Raw genomic sequence first — 18,330 nt, forward strand, 5'->3', positions numbered from 1 at the left:
TGTTCTTACACTTCTTTCTCTTTAACAACCAAACAAAACAGTGAGAAAAAGAGCTAAGTTGAACTCGTTTATAAATCACGTCAAGATCATGACCTTTTCTTGCGCATTTCTTTATATTAATTTGTTTTATTGACACGACTCGGATGTTCTGTTTTTTTTATTTGTTGGACTTCCTACTGTCCACTGAGCTGTCACACTGGTCACTCCTCATGTCCCCCAGCTTTCACTGTGAACTCAAGAGCAAGAAAAGTCATGTTTTCTTTCGACCCCGTTATCTTCTATGTCTCGCAAACATTGCATGTTTTCTTTATTTGTCTCTGTCAACTATCTGACCATTCTGTAGATCACAAATGTCTGAATGAACTCTATTGTCACGTTTAAAGCATAATTTGTCTTTAAAAATATTATAACGTCTGAAACCAGAGTCCAGTCTGCTCTGATTGGTCAACCGCTTAGAGATGTCCAGCCCATCACGTACAATATGTTTGAGCACTAGCCAATAGAAGTCAAGTGTTTCATAGTGATGTCATTATGTTGCAGAAGTAAACAAAGGAGTCTAATGGAGCTGTTCAGGCAGCAGGGGAGTGTGTTGGAAATAAACTCCCTCTGAAGGCATCGTTGGGATTTTAGCCTTTGCAGACCATGTACATGCACATAAACCTATAAAACCATACAGGAAAGAGAAATAGCGCCCCTTTTTAAATTCTTATTTTTTTTCAATGGAATTTGGTGTAAGGTAGCTGTAAGGGCTCGACTGGTTTTTATCATCTTGTATTTATTTGCCCCCCCCACCATGCAATCTCACACTGGCTCTGCCCTTCCCATCACTCCTCTCTGTTCCTCATATGTGTGTTTGCTTTCATTTTCTGTTTGTGTGCACGTAATCAGGAAAGAGCTTAGACAACAGCTCGCTTAAGGCGCAATCCAGCACGAGCTCCCAGCCAGATAGCTCTCAGGGCTCCACAGCTGCTGTGTTCTGTAAGTCAGCATGGCCCTCCAAATGCAGCCTGTAAAACACACACACACACACACACACACACACACACACACACACACACACACGATCCTGTACTACCAATTCACCTTGACTAAAACCTCCCTTGCATGTATCAAAAGCATACACGTGCTGCCGTTTAGCACCACTAATTCCCCCTCAGTACCCTGACTTAAACTGTGCTTTACATGTCCAATAGAGTCTTCTTAGTCGGCACAAATCCTACTTGTTGACAGTGTAAAACATCCAATAACCACATAAATAGTGAAGAAAAAACAAGCCATTCTAGATAACAGTGAGATACATGGTAGTATTTTTACTCCTCTATTATACCCTGTCTGCCCATGCAACGTGTTTAGAGTAATTCTTGTTCTCATGGACGCACATGGAATAGCAATACAACACTGCTCCATGACTATCTGACTCTTTGTTTTCCAGACATTTCCAAGCATGACTTTTGTTACCGTGTTCCCTTCGATGTTTGTGTGGCAAACTTTGTCTTGGAGAGTTCATATGACACGACCGACTGAGTGGTTCTCGTGCTCTCCGTGAGAATGTTTTTCATCTTTATGGCCATCATGCTATCAACCTTCTCCCATGTTCCTCCCTTCCTGCCTTCCTAAACTCAGCTGCCACAAAGTTTGCTGACCTGCTGGGCTCAGTGCGTAGGGGCTCAGGGCCCACATCCGACGGGGAAGGGAGATCCTGCACTCCACCTCTCTCTGCCCTCTCCGCCCCCTCCCCTCCACACACCCCTGTTGTCCCCATGCAGAGTAAGTAGAAAAGGAAGAGTACTGTAGACGACCGCTGGAAGAGAAAATAGTGGACTTAAAACATAAATTGGCATTCCCACTTCCTCTGTCAATGCACGCAGAGACGGATTGATTCCATCTTTCATGTCATGTTGAAATCTAGTAAAACTGCTTATTTTTAAGATCTACGTAGATGTTTTGTTGTTGAATGCATCCCTTGTTTCTCCTGCATTTATAAAAATCCCTATAAGGTTTCTGCAGTTTTCTTTATTGTCAAACATTTTGAGTTAGCACTAAAGAGACATTTAGAAATGTTTAAACGACCCACAAATGCAGAATCCAAAATATATCAAAGATAAATCTGACAATGTTAAAGAAGAGCGCATAGCTCGTTTAAAAACTCTCAAAAAACTAACTATTTATACCTTATTCATGAAGTTACGTACAGTACCAAACTATTAACAAAATGAGCCTTTCTTAATTAAACTACATATTTGTTTTCCTTTTATACATGATTAATCACTTCAGTATGGATTAATTGGAGTATAGACTAAATAAAATAGTCAAATTGAATGTTTTTATAATTGTTTTAATATGATTATTACTGCAGAGTTTAAATGTTCTTAATTTTTGAAAGATCCTTTGAAATGACTGTGATTGGATAAATGGGATAAATTAAATATATAAAACTTTGGTTTTAATGAAAACCACTGACCTCTCAATCTTCTTCTGTTTAGACTTTGTAGTGCAACAAAAACCTGGTATAGTCGGTAATGTAGACACTGTTGTATGTAGTTTAATTTATAGTTATCTCAGAATCAGACGGGGAAATGTACATTATTACAGCAGCAGTATAGTGCAGAAAAATGTGACAGAAAATATACAAATGAAGGGATTTTTAATTTCTTCATCCCTTTTTATTCTCTAATCTTTTTTTTTTTTTTTTACATTACTCCACCACCACCACCCATCCATCCATCCTTCCTGCATTGACGGCACTCAGTGTCTCGGCTCACAGACCTGGTAAGCAGCGTTCGCAGGGCGCCGGCGGCCCCTGCCCCCGAGGCTGACGCTGCACCAGCAATGGTACCTAGCGCCAGGCCCACCCCTCCAAACGCACACTACACCTCCCCACATCCCCCTCACTCCCCCTCCAGCCCTCCCCTGTCTACCTCCCAGAGTGAGTACCGAACTTCCAGATATTCGCCAATCTAACCGAATGACATTCACTCACTGCAGGCCTGTGCGTGAGCAAGCGTCTGTAACAGCTGGTGTATTCTGCTTTTGGAGCATAAATTACATTGTGGTAAACTGCTCTCCAGGTTTGAAGTTGGACCTTCTGGATGTGTTTGATTTTTGCTTCAAATAACATACTCTTCAGTCTGCGTACTGCACGCAGATGTATGCATCGTTTGGTTGCTTTTGAATAGCTGTGATGTCCTTTAATACACAGGTGACATTGTTTGTGGTGTTTGTGACGGTCGATCAGGATCACATGAAGAGTGACTCATGTCTGTTTTGTATGTTAGATTTCTTTTTTATTACCCAACTAATTCAGTGCATTTTCCCAGGTGGTTGAAAAGCGGGATTTTTTTCACTGAAAACATGTTGGGGTTCTAACTGCCTTTGCCTGAGCACGTGGGTTGTTGTGAAAATCAGACTGCCCCAGTTGTCAAACTGTTGCGATTACCTCTGATTCTATACATCTTCTGTGCCTGTTTCTCCTCTGCAGTACGCAAACAGGAAATTATCAAGATCACCGAGCAGCTGATAGAGGCAATCAACAATGGAGACTTTGAGGCATATGCGTGAGTCTGCGTTTTTTTGTGTGAGGTTCAAATGCATAGTTTAAAGTGAATGTGTGTCCTCATCAACATGCCCCACTCTTTCCTCTTCAGAAAGATCTGCGACCCTGGACTCACTTCGTTTGAGCCGGAGGCGCTGGGCAACCTGGTAGAGGGCATGGATTTCCATAGATTCTACTTTGAGAACCGTAAGATTGATATATTTGTTGATATTTGTCTTTTTCTTTTAAATCAGTTCCTTCTATTTATTTATGCTGTCCATTTGTAATTGTAATGTTAGCATACACGTCTGAATCACAAATTTGGTCTCAGAAGAAAAATGTCTTCTCATGTTGCTCTGTACATCTCTACATTTGCCTTATTGCTGGTTCTCAGGTGTCAGAAATAGACGACATAAAACATTTCTAAAAATGAGTGAAATAGAAAAAAATTAAAGAATATAAAACATCCAAAAAATGAAGTTCTTTCACCTGACATTGTTCTTGTCATGTTTTCAGTTTTGGCGAAGAACAGCAAGCCCATCCACACCACTATCCTAAACCCCCACGTCCACATGATCGGAGAGGACGCGGCCTGCATCGCTTACATCCGCCTGACTCAGTTTGTTGACAACCAGGGTCGGCCGCGGTCCAGCCAGTCAGAGGAAACTCGAGTCTGGCATCGCAGAGACAGCAAGTGGCAGAACATCCACTTCCACTGCTCGGGCGCCCCGGCTGCGCCACTGCAGTGAGGTATGAGTGAAAAGCGGACAGCAGGAGATGTTTCTCACCGAGAATGCACATACTCTTTAGCTTTTTTTTTCAAATGTATTCTTTGGAAAAAAGCTGCAGCTGTTGTACCTTTACTGTGTGTTTTAAGGTAATTACATACTTTCAGCGACCGCATTAACACAGCAAAGACCACAGAAGTTGGGCACTGGTCAGAGGCATTCATCTATCACCATAATACAATACCAGTATAAAGGTTGCAGAGCTCTAATGTTTCCTTGCCTGATGGGAAAAACAGGATAAGTCAAAAGAAACCACATTTTATTTTTAGCTTGGAAACAACATTTTCGGTGTGTGACCTAAAAGATAAGTTCTGATAGTTAATAATACCTAGATATTTATACAGTATGTACTGACCATTTCAATGTCAGTCCCTTGAACAGTAGAAGTGTTGGGGAGAATAGAAGTTCACTTTTTGCCATTTGAAGCTTTAGCCGATGTGTAATATTTTGGGTGCGGAACAGCTGCTTGCAAAATTGACTCCTAAGAGAGATAGAGCCACTGTAAGTTTTCAAGTGTGTTGGGCTATGGTTCCCTGTGAGACAGGTCCTCACTTTAGGCATAGCGTAGTGTTGTGTTACCTATCTTATAGAGGACAAATCATTCTAATTTTTCGGTTTCATAATTGTATTTTGTGTCTCTACTGTGACATGTTTACATGTTTTAATGTTCAAGCTCTTTATTTTTCTCATACTGCGTGTGATGCAGCTCCTCTTTTCACGTCTGAAACCACAGCCCAGTTTGCTCTAATTGATTAGCTGGCCGGCTCTGTTGTGATTGGAGATGTCCCACGTACAACAAGTCCAATGGAGGCATTTCATAATAGGGCCTCTTTAAGCGGAAGGAAATGATCAAAACTTGAATTTGGTCCTTTAATAAGGGGGATGACATCATCAGCATGAATTCAGTAATCCACAGAAACATTTGGCAAGAAAGCAAATAAGCTTATATCCCAAAATGTGGAAACTATAACTCTCTGATCTCAGTCATACATTAATAAATGAGGTTTTGCTCTCCTTCTCAGGAAGAATGCCATATCGTTGTCTGTCAGGAGTGATCAGCAGGAGGACGAGGAGGGGTACGAAAGTACAAGTCCAGTGTCGGTTTGGGGAAAGGCTTTCATCAACAAACCCCCCTTCTCTGGATGCCCAGCCTCAACCCCCAGCATGCATATCTTCTTCTTCTTCCTCTTCTTCTTCTTCTTCTTCTTCTACTCTCCCCTTTGTTTGTCACCTGTCCTACAACATCTTCTGACAACTATCAAATGACAACTCGACATGCCCTTACCACACTAGGTGTTGGGGGAGGGGGAGTCCTTCTTCCTGTGGTCTCTTTTTTTTTTTTTTTAAATCAACCCTCTTGTCCTCCTGTGAATCTACACTTGTGTGACATAAACACTGCACTGGAAATACAGTATGTACAGTTTTAAGTCAAATCTATTATTATCATTACTATATTATTATTATTATTATTATTATTATTATCACACATTTGCAATTGTATATGTAATTTATATAATTCAACATTTCTGATGCCAGTGGTTTTTAGTTTTTTCTCTTATCATTTTAAGGAAGCATGTTTTTCCCCTATATTAACAGTGGCTGTTTTTTCATGTGGCTATTAAGTGGAAACGATATTTGCAGTTTTTGGTCATATGCTTCTTGTACGTTACCTATGCTTCTTTGCCCAAACTCACATTGTTTTGTTTGTTTTGTGGAGTTATTTTTTTTTGGAAGGGGAGTGTCCGAGTCTTTTGTGAAAGTGTGACGGTGAAAATGGTAATCCAGGCACATAGTGCGAGACAGATCAAATGTAATGACAGTTTGAGCAATCTGGTTTTAACTCGCTGCAATATTAACTCCCATAGAACGAGATGTCTGAGCTCAGTGTCTTCCTGCCTCAAAAAAATTCAAACATTAAAAAAAGCATGCAATAGGAGCTTTACCCTGAACTCTCCATCCATTAAAGCACTGTCATGGTGGGAAGCCCTCCTCTCACACCATACCGACTTATTCTGTAAACTTTCCCATGTTCTGTGAGAAAAACATCGAAGGGAAACAAAAAGTTACTAATTTTAAAAGAAACATTCGATTTGTTTTCATTTTTGGGATGAGATATTTTGAACTAGATTCAGACGTTCTTTGAAATGTTTTGGGGGGCTCATAATAACAAGTGTAATATATCATACTGACTTAAAAGTTAGTTGTTGTAAACGCATGAAACTGAACACTGTTTTTGCTACAGTAGGGGTGACATGCTATAATAATACAGAAAAAATCTAAAAAATGTCGGTGCTAAAAAGTGTTTGGGTAGTAGACGTTGCTAGGCGACAACTGAATATCCGCTTAAAATATAAAGCGTTTTTCTTAAAAGTCAAGATATTTTTAATGCTGAAATGTCATTGCTTTCTAATGAAAACACGACAGCAGTTTCCTCTTTTTCCAATCAAAAAGTGCTCTGAAGGAGGTGTGACCTTTCTCACTTCCTAAGCAACACTTACACATCAGTACTGAAGGCTCAAATGTGTGTGTTTGAAGCCTCTACAAGTGTGAGGAGTTTCTGACCATACCATAGGATCACAAGCTTTTGGTTTCTCTCTTCTGTGGTCTTGTTCCTCATTCAGAGCCGTCCTTTGCCACATGGTGCAAGATATGTGTGTGTGTCTGCAAGCATGTACAGAACATCTGTGTGTGTGTGTGTGTGTGTGTGTGTATTCTTTACAAGTCTATAGATTATAATATTTGAGGTTTGCGTTGTGTGAGGGATGGAAAGAGAAGGCGTTTTTTCGGAGGACATATCAGTCCCCTGCCTTCAGATGTGGACTTTTTATCTTGTGAATTTTCTGTTTTCTGTGTTTTTATGATATGAAGTGGTTGTACCAGCGGTGGTCAGATTAATTCGATGGACTTCGCAGCACTGAACACTGTTTTTGTTGGGTTTTTGTCTTGCGATCAGCTCCTCTGTACTTTGCTTGTCAACCATTGGCTGCCTTCACGTTTGTCTCGCTCCTATTGGTCAGACCAAGATATTAAAGAGACCGGGCAGTTGGTTTGGTGAATAGTCCTCAGGTTTCTATTTATTTTGAATATTTATTTATTTATTTTAAGTGGATATTTTTATTGTGTTTTTCCTTTTCCTGTTGTACAGCTCATGCACTTGTGCAAGTACTGTCTGTTGTCGTTTGAAGGGACACTGCTTCATGTAAAACACAACTGTTTTAAAGGGATGGTAAACCCAATTTGCATCCTGCATGTGTTTTTTTTGTAACGACCAACACGGTGTGATTTTATTATTATTTTCCTGCTTTTACAACCTTAGATTGAAGTAGTCTTTAACATTATTTCTGCAGTTTAATGGTGTCCATCGTTGTCTTCCGCTTAGTTCATTACCATCTGGCTCTTTAAGTCTCATTTAAGACAGGATTTTATTTCGTCGCATCACCGCCAAGCTTTTATCAAAGGAAGGATGTTTCTTTTATCAACGTGAACCGCTAAGTAGTAATCATGTCTCATAAAGTAACAGTGTTAAGTTGAGCCTGTACTAAAGTAAAAGGTCAAAGGTTACCCGCAGGGGTTCATCGCGCTGACCAGACTCCCCCACCCCCTCCTTAAAAAAGAAGAGATAGCAGCATGTACAGTTCACAGGTGTTGTTATTTTGTTCTCCATAGTGTGTTTACTAGCCTTGATAATCACTATCAAATGTTTCACATATCCAAAATTAGGTAGAAGACGGTAATACACAACTGCAGCTAGCTAGCTAGTCAGCATCGTAGCTGGCAATTTCTTTGCATGACAGTCAACGGGACATTTGGTGTTTTGCTTTATATTTGGTTTCTCATTTTCTACTGAATGCTGGTATACTCGAGCTTTCTCTGTCTATTTCTCAGCTTTTTAAGTGCATATAACTATTTTTGTCTCAAGATGATATAATGAAGTTGATCAGGATGTTAATGATTGTGGCACCATGAGGATGTTGACCGTGATGATGAGGAGGTTATGAAAATGATTTTTGCATGCTTTCTTATGGGGCTCTGTGTTGTCAGTGCAGAGTGTCTGCCTTTTGTACGTAGCTGAGAAAACACAAAGGGGTTTATCTCTGTAAAATAAAGAGGAGCTCACATTTCAATGACTGATCAGGGCTGCCCAATTATGACCAAAACACTCGTTCTGATTACATCGTGATGTTGATACATGATCATTTTTCTCAGTAAATTTTGGGAGCTAAAATCATACTTCTTTATTCACCTTGTATCAAAAAACTTTTTATCAGAGATTTTTTACATTTTGAACTAAATAAATGTACACAAATTTGATGAATCATGATGTATGAATGATTGAAGCTAAATTAATGATAGAAAGTGACTTATTGTGCAGCCCCACATATAAACTACAATAACTCATCTCTGCTGCCTTCCTGTCATCTGATTTATTTACGTGAAGCGTTACTGAGATAAAATGAAGCCTCTGTATTCTCTCTGAACCTCGGCCATCTTCTTTATCCAGACAGTGAACCACTGACAGCACGGAGCCGGCTCCTCTTTGTCGGGTGTCTTTCAGTCTTTCTCCCATTCCCTCTGTTTCCAACCTAACTCGATCATTTCTCTGCCGTTGGCTCTTTCTGCTTTCCCATTGTCTCTTTTTTCCCCTTCCTTCTGTACAATAATATTAATCCTCTAGTTCCCCGACTCTTCCCATTATTGCTCGGTTCTCTTTCAAGTGTTTCTATAACTTCAAGACAATGTGTTATGGTGTTATCAATAAAATGATCATTTAAATAGAAAAGTGAATCTGTTTCAGCCTCTAATGTTTATTCCTGACCACTCAGAAAACAAGAGATTCATATCTAATGAGCAGTAACAAACACACAGCAGCTCTGCCTTCAGAAAGATTCAATAATGATGAAATAAATGCTGCTAATCAAACAAAAAGGTAAAGAACAATGTTAGTGGTTAGGTTTAAAACAGGACAAACAATTACACATCTTTACTGGAAATGAGAAGTTTGTGATGTTTAGTTTGAATGCCAGCTAAACTTTCTATACGTTTCATACAGATTAAAACAACTGTACATCATTAAAGTCATTTTTCAAGAAATAATTCATACATTTGCCCAAATTTGAGGTTTTGCTGTTTTTATTTTTTTTTCTGATACTTATTGACAAAAAACAATCAATATCAATTTACTGATCAACCTTATTTATTTTTTCAAAACTAATCCACACAATTTCTAAGAGAACATTTGGTTTAATGTTCAGTTTTTAATTCTCTGATTTAACCTCGAAGAACAATATAAACATTACCAAACAATTTATTCTAAATCTCTACAGTCAAACAAGCACAAATAAAGACGGAGATTTATTTGTTTGAATAAAAATGAAATAATATAGAAAAATGTCAGAAAGGGTCAACAGTCAAACATAATAAACAAATTACAGTTGAATAAAATCTGCAACACAAATATCTATAAATGAATTTGGATGAATGCGTTTTGAGAAGGTTATATATATATATATCTTTTAATGTATTGTGACATTTTGAAAATAAACAGGTTAGGAAGAGGAACTCTTAAGGTTGTTGCTCATCTCTGGAACATTTTAATGTACGGAAACAAGTGAATGAAAATAATCACTTTAAATAAGTATCCCATTATTATTGCATCATAATTACATTACGTAGAACATTGGTCTCTCACACTAAATTATACCTATATGTTTGACTGTGTCTGTAGAAATACATTTTATATTAAACAACAAGAGAGATCAAATCAAAAATCACCGCTTAATTAAAATGATAAATCAGTCAGCTCTGACTACCTGAACATCACAGAGGAATCTCAGTCTGACAGATTTTGATATCAGCAGTTTTAGCATCACCAGCTGATCCAATACTGAAATATGGGAAGAGTTTCTCAGTGAAAGTGTCTCTGTGAGTGTAGATGTGAGTCATGTCTTCAGGGTCGTAGAAGGACACCTCCCCCCTGTCATAGTCCAGCTGGACTCTGATCCTCTGGAGATTCTTCTCCACTCTGACAGTCTCACCGTCACCATTAGTGTATTTTCCAACGCGATGAAATAAACACCAGATTCCATATTTTGGTGAGTCAAATCTCTTTCCCTTCCTGTCAGCTGACTCTTTAGTCAAACCAATATTCCAGGCAGGATGATCTCCCACCTCCACCTCCCAGCTGTGTTTCCCTGAGCTGAAGCCCTCAGCACCAAGAACATTAGCACTGTTAGTGCATCTCTCTGGATTATCAGGAAGCTGCTGAGATTTGTCTCCATTTCTCACACTGGTCAGATCATCAGACAGACAGAGCCAACCGTTTGCAGTGTTTGGGTCCAGAATGACAGGACTGAAGTGGACCTTGTCCTTCATCTTCTCCCAGACTCTGCAGGACAGGTTGCCCAGGTGTTTGGACACATCTGTCAGCGCTCCTGAGAGCAGCTGTGGGTCTGACAGTGAGCTCTGGACTCTGGCTCTGCTCTGAGTGGCTTTATAACTGCTGAGGAAGGGCACGTTGTGTTTCTGCAGCTCTTCTTCAACAGCAGAGATACTGTGTGACAGAGAGGAGATGTGCTCCTGAATGCTCTTCATCTCTCTGCTGATAGTCTTCCCCTTCTCCTCCTCTTCCTCCCTCAGAGCTGCCAGTCTGGACTCCTCTTCCTCTTTCAGGACCTGATGGAGCTGGTTGAACTCTGCTCTGATCTTCCTCTCTGTGGACAGCAGCTGCTTCTTGGACAGTTGAATCACTTCATTGTATGTTGTCTCCACTCGTTTGTATTTGTCCCTCTTGTCCTGCAGAGACTCTAAGTCAGATTTCAGCAGGTCCTTCAGCTCACCGACTGCTTGTTCTATAGGAACCACCTTGTGACTCTGGTGGAGAGAAAACTCACAGACAGGACACACAGCTCTATCTTCATCCTTACAGAACAATCTAGGCTCTTCTTGATGTTTACTACACACCACCTCCACCTTCTTCTCTCCTTTTTCTGTCTCAGATGATCCAGCTTTCTGTCTCTCAGCAAATGAGTCAGCCAGCTCCTTTAGTGCAAAGTTCACCACAGGATCTTTTGAAGATTTTCTTTTACAAATGGGACAGTTTTTGTTCTTACTCTGTTCCCAGAATTTCTGCAGGCAGCTTGAACAGAAACTGTGGTTGCAGCTCAGAGACACAGGATCTCTGAAAGTCTCTGAACACACATGGCAGCTCAGGAAACGTTCAACAAGAGCGATTTTCTCAGCCATTTGTCTCGGTCTTTATTGTCTTTTGAAAGCAGAACTCACTAAGTTACTGTCCTTTCTCTTGAATGCTTTAAATACTCCAGACCTGTGTCTCCCAGCAGGGATCTCACCTCCTCTGATGGCTTCTCAGCTCTGATTTTCTCTCCCCTCTGTCACAGGGTGAATTATCAACATCAGGAAATGCTGCTATGTCATTTATTCACCAGCAGAGGATGTCAGGATGTCTTTCAGAGGGAAATGTACTTTGGTTTTCAGCTCAGGACGATGACTTTGTACAGGTATCTGAGTGAAGAGAAGCACAAAAAAGTAAAAAAAATTTAATATAATCTTTTTCTTGTTTTTTAAATGACATGAACATTAAAATGCAACAAACAACTAATGTGTGTTGTATTTTGGTCGATGGGGGGTGGAACATTTACTGGCTGACTTGTTAAAAAGTTTTCAGCCACTGTAAAATGTAATTCCTTGCATCTGTTGGAGGATGAACACAAGATTTAAAATTATTAAGGAAGCAGAGATTATTACTTTTTGTCTTTTTGCATTTATTTGATAGAACGTTGAAGAGAGATGAAGGAAGGGGTGACTTGCAGCAAAGGGAGGTTTTTTTGTTTGGTTTTGAACTCCAGCCCCTGCAGGAGTCAGGCTTAGTCTATGGGACAACACAATAAACAAACTGCACCTTTATGTTTCATCCACTAAATAAATAATTGAAAGGCTCATAAAATCCTACAATCAGAGAGAGGATTGTACCTTTGTCCTCCAGTGAGTACTGGACATTTCAACAGGCTGAGTGGCACTAAACCAGTCTCACACGGTTTTATTTTACAGTCACTATCAGGAAACATGTTCTGCCAACACTTCTGTCTCACTGTGTTCATATCATCCAGTTGGACTAAAGATAAACACGCTCCTGATGTACAAACTAAACATGTTCAGATTTTATTTTCTTTATTTTTCAGTTCAAAAGTCCAAGTGGCCAAATGTATGTTCAATTAATTTTGTGAATATGTTTCAAGACATGAGAGCTAACTCATAAATATTATTATCAATTAAAACATTTAGTCACATTTAATGTCACAACCGGAGCGTATCAGGGATTCTTGAGACAAGGGACAAAATGGGTTTTTAATTTCTAAAAATAAAATGTTGATTTTTCCAAAATATATCTATATATTATATTTGTCCCAGGTGCTGGCCTTTTGATGCTGTTGAAATACAATCTCCCAGGTTTAACATTTTAAACATTTTTTTCATGTTTGCTGGACAAGCCTGGGATTTTGTCAACACCGTAAGACACAAAGAAACATAGAAATATGTATTTTGAATAAACTTATTGCAGTTATTTTGACTACTGGAGGTTATTTTAATCTGTGTTATTCAATCCATGTTTTTAAACTAATACTATTACTTTAAAATATATATATTATCAAGCTGCCAATTATTATAACTGGGGAAATATACATGTTCACATTTATTTTTTAATCTCAAAAACAAACAATGTTAGTCAGCAATACAGAAATTACACATTTATTTAGGAAATGCAGTGCTTTTGTTGAGATAATGTGAGAAAATGTAATAAAATATCTTTTTAAAAACAAAAATGAACAGAAAACTCATCTTATGGAGTTGACCAGCTGTTTACGGTGTTGACGAATTAGAAGAGAACTGGAGATAACTTCATTTAACATGGCCATTGAACTTCAAAAACTCAACTTTTCAACTGTAACATTTCAGGATAAAAGGCCATTTAATATCAATCGTTATTTTTGCACTCACACCCACTTTAAAAACAGGAACTTGGCAGTAGGCATATCGGATCTCTTGAAAAGTCCATAAACTCATATCTGATCTATTGAACAGTCCATAAACTCATATTGGATCTTTTGAACAGTCCATAAACTCATATTGGATCTTTTGAACAGTCCATAAACTCATATCAGATCTCTTGAACAGTCCATAAACTCATCAAATTTACAGATCATGGAGAAAAACACTAAGAATATTCATTAATTCAGCCTTTGGAAATGGAAAATTCTCTGTAAATCTTGAACTCATCTTATATCATGGCATGAATTTAAACACCTGGCAACAACCGATTGAAAAGGTCCTCATCTAGGAAGTCCATGACCTCTGAGGAGAGCTGGTAGATATCCCTTGTGCGGCTTGTGCGGACTGGTAATGATGGGTGAATTTTGACTATGATGTCAGTAGATGGAACATAGCAGACATCCTGGCACCCTTGTTTCCTTTGGAAACGACTACATGGCCCATGAGGGTGGAAAAAATCCACTTGAACATCCCCTTGTTCTTGATCTGTTTTAAGCACTTTAGCCAGCCACCAATTGTAGTCATAAACCACAGCAAGCCAATCCTCTGTGTTGATGTCACTCGGCCCCACTGCTGACATTAAGCCCTCAGGTGCTCTGGTCGGCTCCTCTTCCATTGCCTCCACTAACATGGCAAGAGGACTCTGAACAGCCCGATGCTCATCTGCATGCTGTGGTGTGTGTGGTGTGGTGTGGTGTGCAACTGGATTGTGGTGGTGTGCAACTGGATTAAAACAGCGGCAGATTTGTGGCTCATTACAAAAGCATGAACTATGCCTACAGTAGATGGTATTGCCCCGAGCCACCACTTGATGAAACTTTCTTGTTCCTGAGATGGGTCGTAGGGACTTGGGGAGGACAGCATCATAAGCCAGGAAATCATCAGTGCTGACATAGTGTAGGTGGACTCCACTTAGCCTGCTGGACACAAGCTGATGAAAAGTCATGCCATTGACGATGTCCACTCCTCCAAGAACCATTCTGTCAGCACACCGCTTAACTGTTGCCCCAATACCATCCGGGGCGCCCTTTCCGTGGGATGTAGGGAAGAAGTTCCATGTTACATTGTTGAACCCCAGTCGAGGAGGGATGGTGGAGAGGAGGAGAAAGTTCTTTTTATTTTTGTATTGTTTACTTGGACCATCAGACCAAAAGTGAATTGTGTCAATGTGGGGGAATCTGGTATGAATGTCCTTCAGAACTTCATCCATGTAGGTCCATATTGCTGCTGCGTCTTGGCGCTTGGACTCGGAAATTGTGCAAAAAGCTTGTTTTTCTTGCTTGGTGTAAAACATGCCTGTATGGAGCGTTATCAGTGGGAGATTTTGGCCATAGTGGCAGGATTGTACTTCGGAGCTGTATTTGCATTTCCATGCTTCAGAGAAATCGATATGCACAATCACTGTTCTTTCATTGCAATTTTCAATCATGTTTCGGTACTCTTTGGATTGATTTTGAACAAGATGGACATGGGTGGTTGTTTCGTTTCTTAATTTGTCTTGGTAGAGATCCATCAGCTCCGACAGAGTACCCGTACGTTTCTGTAGTCTGGTATGAAAGTGAACTCCATCCTCTGTTTTCTCTTCGACCCGTTCCCACTGCTTCCAGTCCACTTTTGTTTTCCCTTGCTCTAAAGGCAGACTTGATGATTTGTGAAGGCATCTTGCACAGGTGCGCAATAGACACGATTCACTTGGTGGAGAACAACAGACAAGCTGAAAACTCTCTTTAAGCTTGCTGGTTGACACAGCCTGGAAAGATTTCAAAACATCAAGCATGAGCGTGGCGTTTTCATGGATCTGGCACTGACAAGTGTTTCGATCTGAGGTTTTGGGTGGTGTTATGTAGAAGGGACGTAGTGCACAGAAAGAGGAATAACTCAGGCGAATGCTGGGGTTTTGCTCAGTATATGACTGGTGGAGATTCTGCATTGTGTCTGTCATTACCATCCTTTGACGTTTCACTTTTTTTCTTGTGATGGTGTCTTGCTTGTCTGTCGTGATTCTTGAATTGTTTTCAAAAAATGTGTGAACCACTGAGGAGATTGTCTGGAGGTAACTGGGCTTTCTTTGGATTGGTGTGTTTTCTCTGAGTGTTTTGTAGCTAAGGCCAAATTCACGAACCTGATGCATCAGGCGATACTTTTTGAGGATTTTGCCAGACAATGTGGTGTGTGGATGCCGTGGTGTTGAATTAAATGGGCAAATGATACATTTAAATCCCATTTGTCAACACCATAAGGTAAGTGGTCAACTCCATAAGACAACATTTCTTACGGAGTTGACGTCTGATGGAGTCTTACGGAGTTGACGATATCTTCAATTTTTCATCATAACATGTGATTTCTTTGCAGAAGCCATCTTGTTTATCACTAGCTGCTAGTGGCCTCAACAATAACGTTAGATTAAACTTTTATTTCTTGATAAAATCACATAAACCTTGAATTTTATCGACCATGGTGTTGACACTCTATGGTTGTGACATAGCTGGTTTTGTAAAAGAAGATAATTAAGGAAAAATATGAGAAATATTTACTTACCAGAGCAGTGGCCTCATGGCATGTCCACCAAACAGCAAGTGGAAAAGGGGTCCTTAGAGTATGAGTTGGCCAATATAATGCCTGTTTTTTTGCATTTTTAGAAAAATCTTATGGTGTTGACAGAAACTCCGGACGCGATTTCAATCACGTAAAAAGTACATAAATATATATTTTTAATTGTAAATTTCTATATAGTTTGAATAATTACTTAAAATACATGATCACAGTAGCTATTGTGTTTGTTTTATTTTAATTTTAACAATTATTTAAGTATTGTAAAGTCATGGAACTTGCTTTCGGACAAGGGTATTTTGGGGTTCAGGCAGCACACTAGGTGATGTAAAATAAAATATATGTGTAAAAAAGCATTAATTCACATTTTGTGGTATAAATAAGTTCTTGTTTTATTGTTTAATCAAATTATTGGACATTTTTTAAACACATTTTAAGAATTACAATGAGTTTTATCTCTCGGACATGTTTTGTCCCTCATCTCAAGAATCCCTGGTATTTGTTTTACTTTCTGACACTTTGTCTCCCTCTTTCATTCATCCACCTTTTTATTGATATTAAAGATCACACTTCTTTTAGGTTCAAAGGTTCAAAGGTTTCATTTGTCATATGCACAGCAGATACAGCGTATATGTTGGCAATGAAAATATTATATCCCAGGCTCCTCCAACAACTCAACATACATGGTGTAAAAAGATAAATGAAATAGTGCTGGTGATGAGTGGAGAATCCGCGTGGAGCAATGGCGGCGTCTGGTATCGTGGGATCGACCTAAGTCGCCGTCTCTTCCTCCTGCGCTCCACAGGTAGAGCTCCAGCAGGTAAACACAGAGACTCTCCATTGTTTGCAGGTCGTGGTGGATTATTGCTGTCCACCAGCGACCTGATGTGTAAAAGTTGTTCTCTATCATATTGGATGATAGGGCTCGCTCAGGCGGTTTGCATGTTGCAAAAAAAGTTAAAAACAACCAACAAAGTAAAACAATAAAAACACTAAGATGTGAAGTTGGTGAGGAGCTCGAGACACGGCAGCCATCCTCGGCGCCATCTTGAAGAATTGCAACTTGCAATCGTGGAATTATGTCTGGCAGATTACTTAAATATATTTAGAGATCATTTACAAGACAGGGAAATATGTCTGACAAACACAGGATTTTAAGGAGGGATAAAGATAAGAAAGTATTAATCCTCAATCTGTTAAATACGTACAGATTTCTCTCAGTCACAACTCGTGTTTCGGCCTCTAAAGGAAAACCTATAGGTCTAATTGGGCTCTACTGAAAAACTATATATATATAACTTCTATTATTCAGTTTTCTAGCAGAACTCCTCATTGAGAAAACACAAAATATAACAGGTTAGAAAATATCAGACACAATTGCCAGAACTCTGTGAGAGAGAGAGTAGTTCAGACCTGCACAGAAGTTGTTCGACAGAAACACTTTCCATAAACCTTCGACATGATGAGGACCTCCAATAAAATGCTCAGATAAAATACCTCTAATCCACTGTGTGAACTTTGTCCTTGATCGACAAACTGCACAACCGTCAGTGTAAGGCCTGTCATCAGTCAACATGTAAATGATAACTCTTCCAGCTCTGAGACTAAAGCTGCACAGCATGCTTTACAACAGCTCTCCACTCAACAGCATGAATTCTGATCACTGAATCCAGACACTTCTTTCACCTTCACTAACTACAAAGTGTAGAGAGACACAGACTGCAGGTATTCAACACGTACAGAAGCACACACTGATGATCTACTGTCGATCAAATACAAGAGCTGTTTAACACATTATTGGCGGAAACAAGTGTCTCATTGAACATTATTTTAGGTTAAAGTCTCAACAGTTGTTTGCTGGATAAAAGAGAACTAATTCAAACATTTAAGATAACAATGTTTATTTTAAATGAAATTGCTAGACTTTATTCAAAGAAACAAAGTTATTCACAGGACTCACCAACTCACAGTCTGTCCACTTCTCTCTTTAGTTCACTTCTATGTGTGTCTCTCAGCAGAGATCTCACACCCTGTAATGACTTCTCAGCTCTTAAAATCTTCTTCCATGTTCTCTCACCTCTTTCACAGTGTAAATTATTGACAGATGAAAATGCTGACATGTCATTTATTGACCTTCAGACTTCCTTCAGTACAGAACAAATTCATTCTACACCCATCTGTGAAATTAAACGACATTTTAGCTTCATGACATTATTCTGTTTGCTGTATCTTTCGTCAAACATGTACTTATTTACTCATCCAATCATTGGCTCACTCTCTCATCATCTTTACCCTCTTTCTCACGTTCAGGCTCACAGGAGGACTTGAATCTATCCCATCATGTTTTTGTTCAAATGATTATTATAGGAATAACAACTGCAAAACAACATTAAG

The 18,330-nt window shown here is 39.3% G+C and overlaps 2 protein-coding genes across 35 annotated transcripts in view; one reads left to right on the forward strand and one right to left on the reverse strand.

Annotated features, from left to right (window-relative positions):
* camk2b1 (calcium/calmodulin-dependent protein kinase (CaM kinase) II beta 1) overlaps positions 1-9,105 on the forward strand; it is a 59,578-nt gene extending 50,473 nt beyond the window's left edge. For 18 of the 32 annotated variants that reach the window (XM_063897255.1, XM_063897258.1, XM_063897256.1 and 15 more), the window contains 7 exons: positions 889-978; positions 1,624-1,767; positions 2,750-2,926; positions 3,479-3,554; positions 3,645-3,739; positions 4,049-4,282; positions 5,343-9,105. In XM_063897255.1, coding sequence (XP_063753325.1) covers positions 889-978; positions 1,624-1,767; positions 2,750-2,926; positions 3,479-3,554; positions 3,645-3,739; positions 4,049-4,281 — 815 coding nt within the window. In that variant the 3' untranslated portion in view covers position 4,282; positions 5,343-9,105. The remainder of the gene's footprint in view (positions 1-888; positions 979-1,623; positions 1,768-2,749; positions 2,927-3,478; positions 3,555-3,644; positions 3,740-4,048; positions 4,283-5,342) is intronic. The other 14 variants (XM_063897277.1, XM_063897281.1, XM_063897282.1 and 11 more) reach the window with 2 other exon arrangements.
* Positions 9,106-9,432: 327 nt separating this feature from the next.
* Positions 9,433-18,113, reverse strand: LOC134873558 (zinc-binding protein A33-like). 3 transcript variants are annotated; one of them, XM_063897293.1, is made up of 2 exons: positions 17,905-18,113; positions 9,433-11,841 (listed from the first exon to the last, which is right to left on the reverse strand). In XM_063897293.1, exon 2 carries the CDS (start codon positions 11,560-11,562, stop codon positions 10,138-10,140), a length of 1,425 nt encoding a protein of 474 aa, XP_063753363.1. In that variant the 5' UTR covers positions 11,563-11,841; positions 17,905-18,113; the 3' UTR covers positions 9,433-10,137. The 3 variants fall into 3 exon arrangements, with proteins under 3 accessions (XP_063753363.1, XP_063753362.1, XP_063753365.1); XM_063897292.1 differs by having other exon boundaries at positions 17,897-18,113; XM_063897295.1 differs by lacking the exon at positions 17,905-18,113 and adding an exon at positions 17,350-17,870.
* Between the last annotated feature and the right edge of the window lie 217 nt (positions 18,114-18,330).

Source organism: Eleginops maclovinus, chromosome 12, assembly GCF_036324505.1.
Source record: "Eleginops maclovinus isolate JMC-PN-2008 ecotype Puerto Natales chromosome 12, JC_Emac_rtc_rv5, whole genome shotgun sequence".
NCBI classification, from domain to species: domain Eukaryota; kingdom Metazoa; phylum Chordata; class Actinopteri; order Perciformes; family Eleginopidae; genus Eleginops; species Eleginops maclovinus.

Excerpts from the sequence above, each read along its gene's own strand:
- LOC134873558 (XM_063897293.1), bottom strand. The coding sequence starts at position 11,562 with ATGGCTGAGAAAATCGCTCTTGTTGAACGTTTCCTGAGCTGCCATGTG.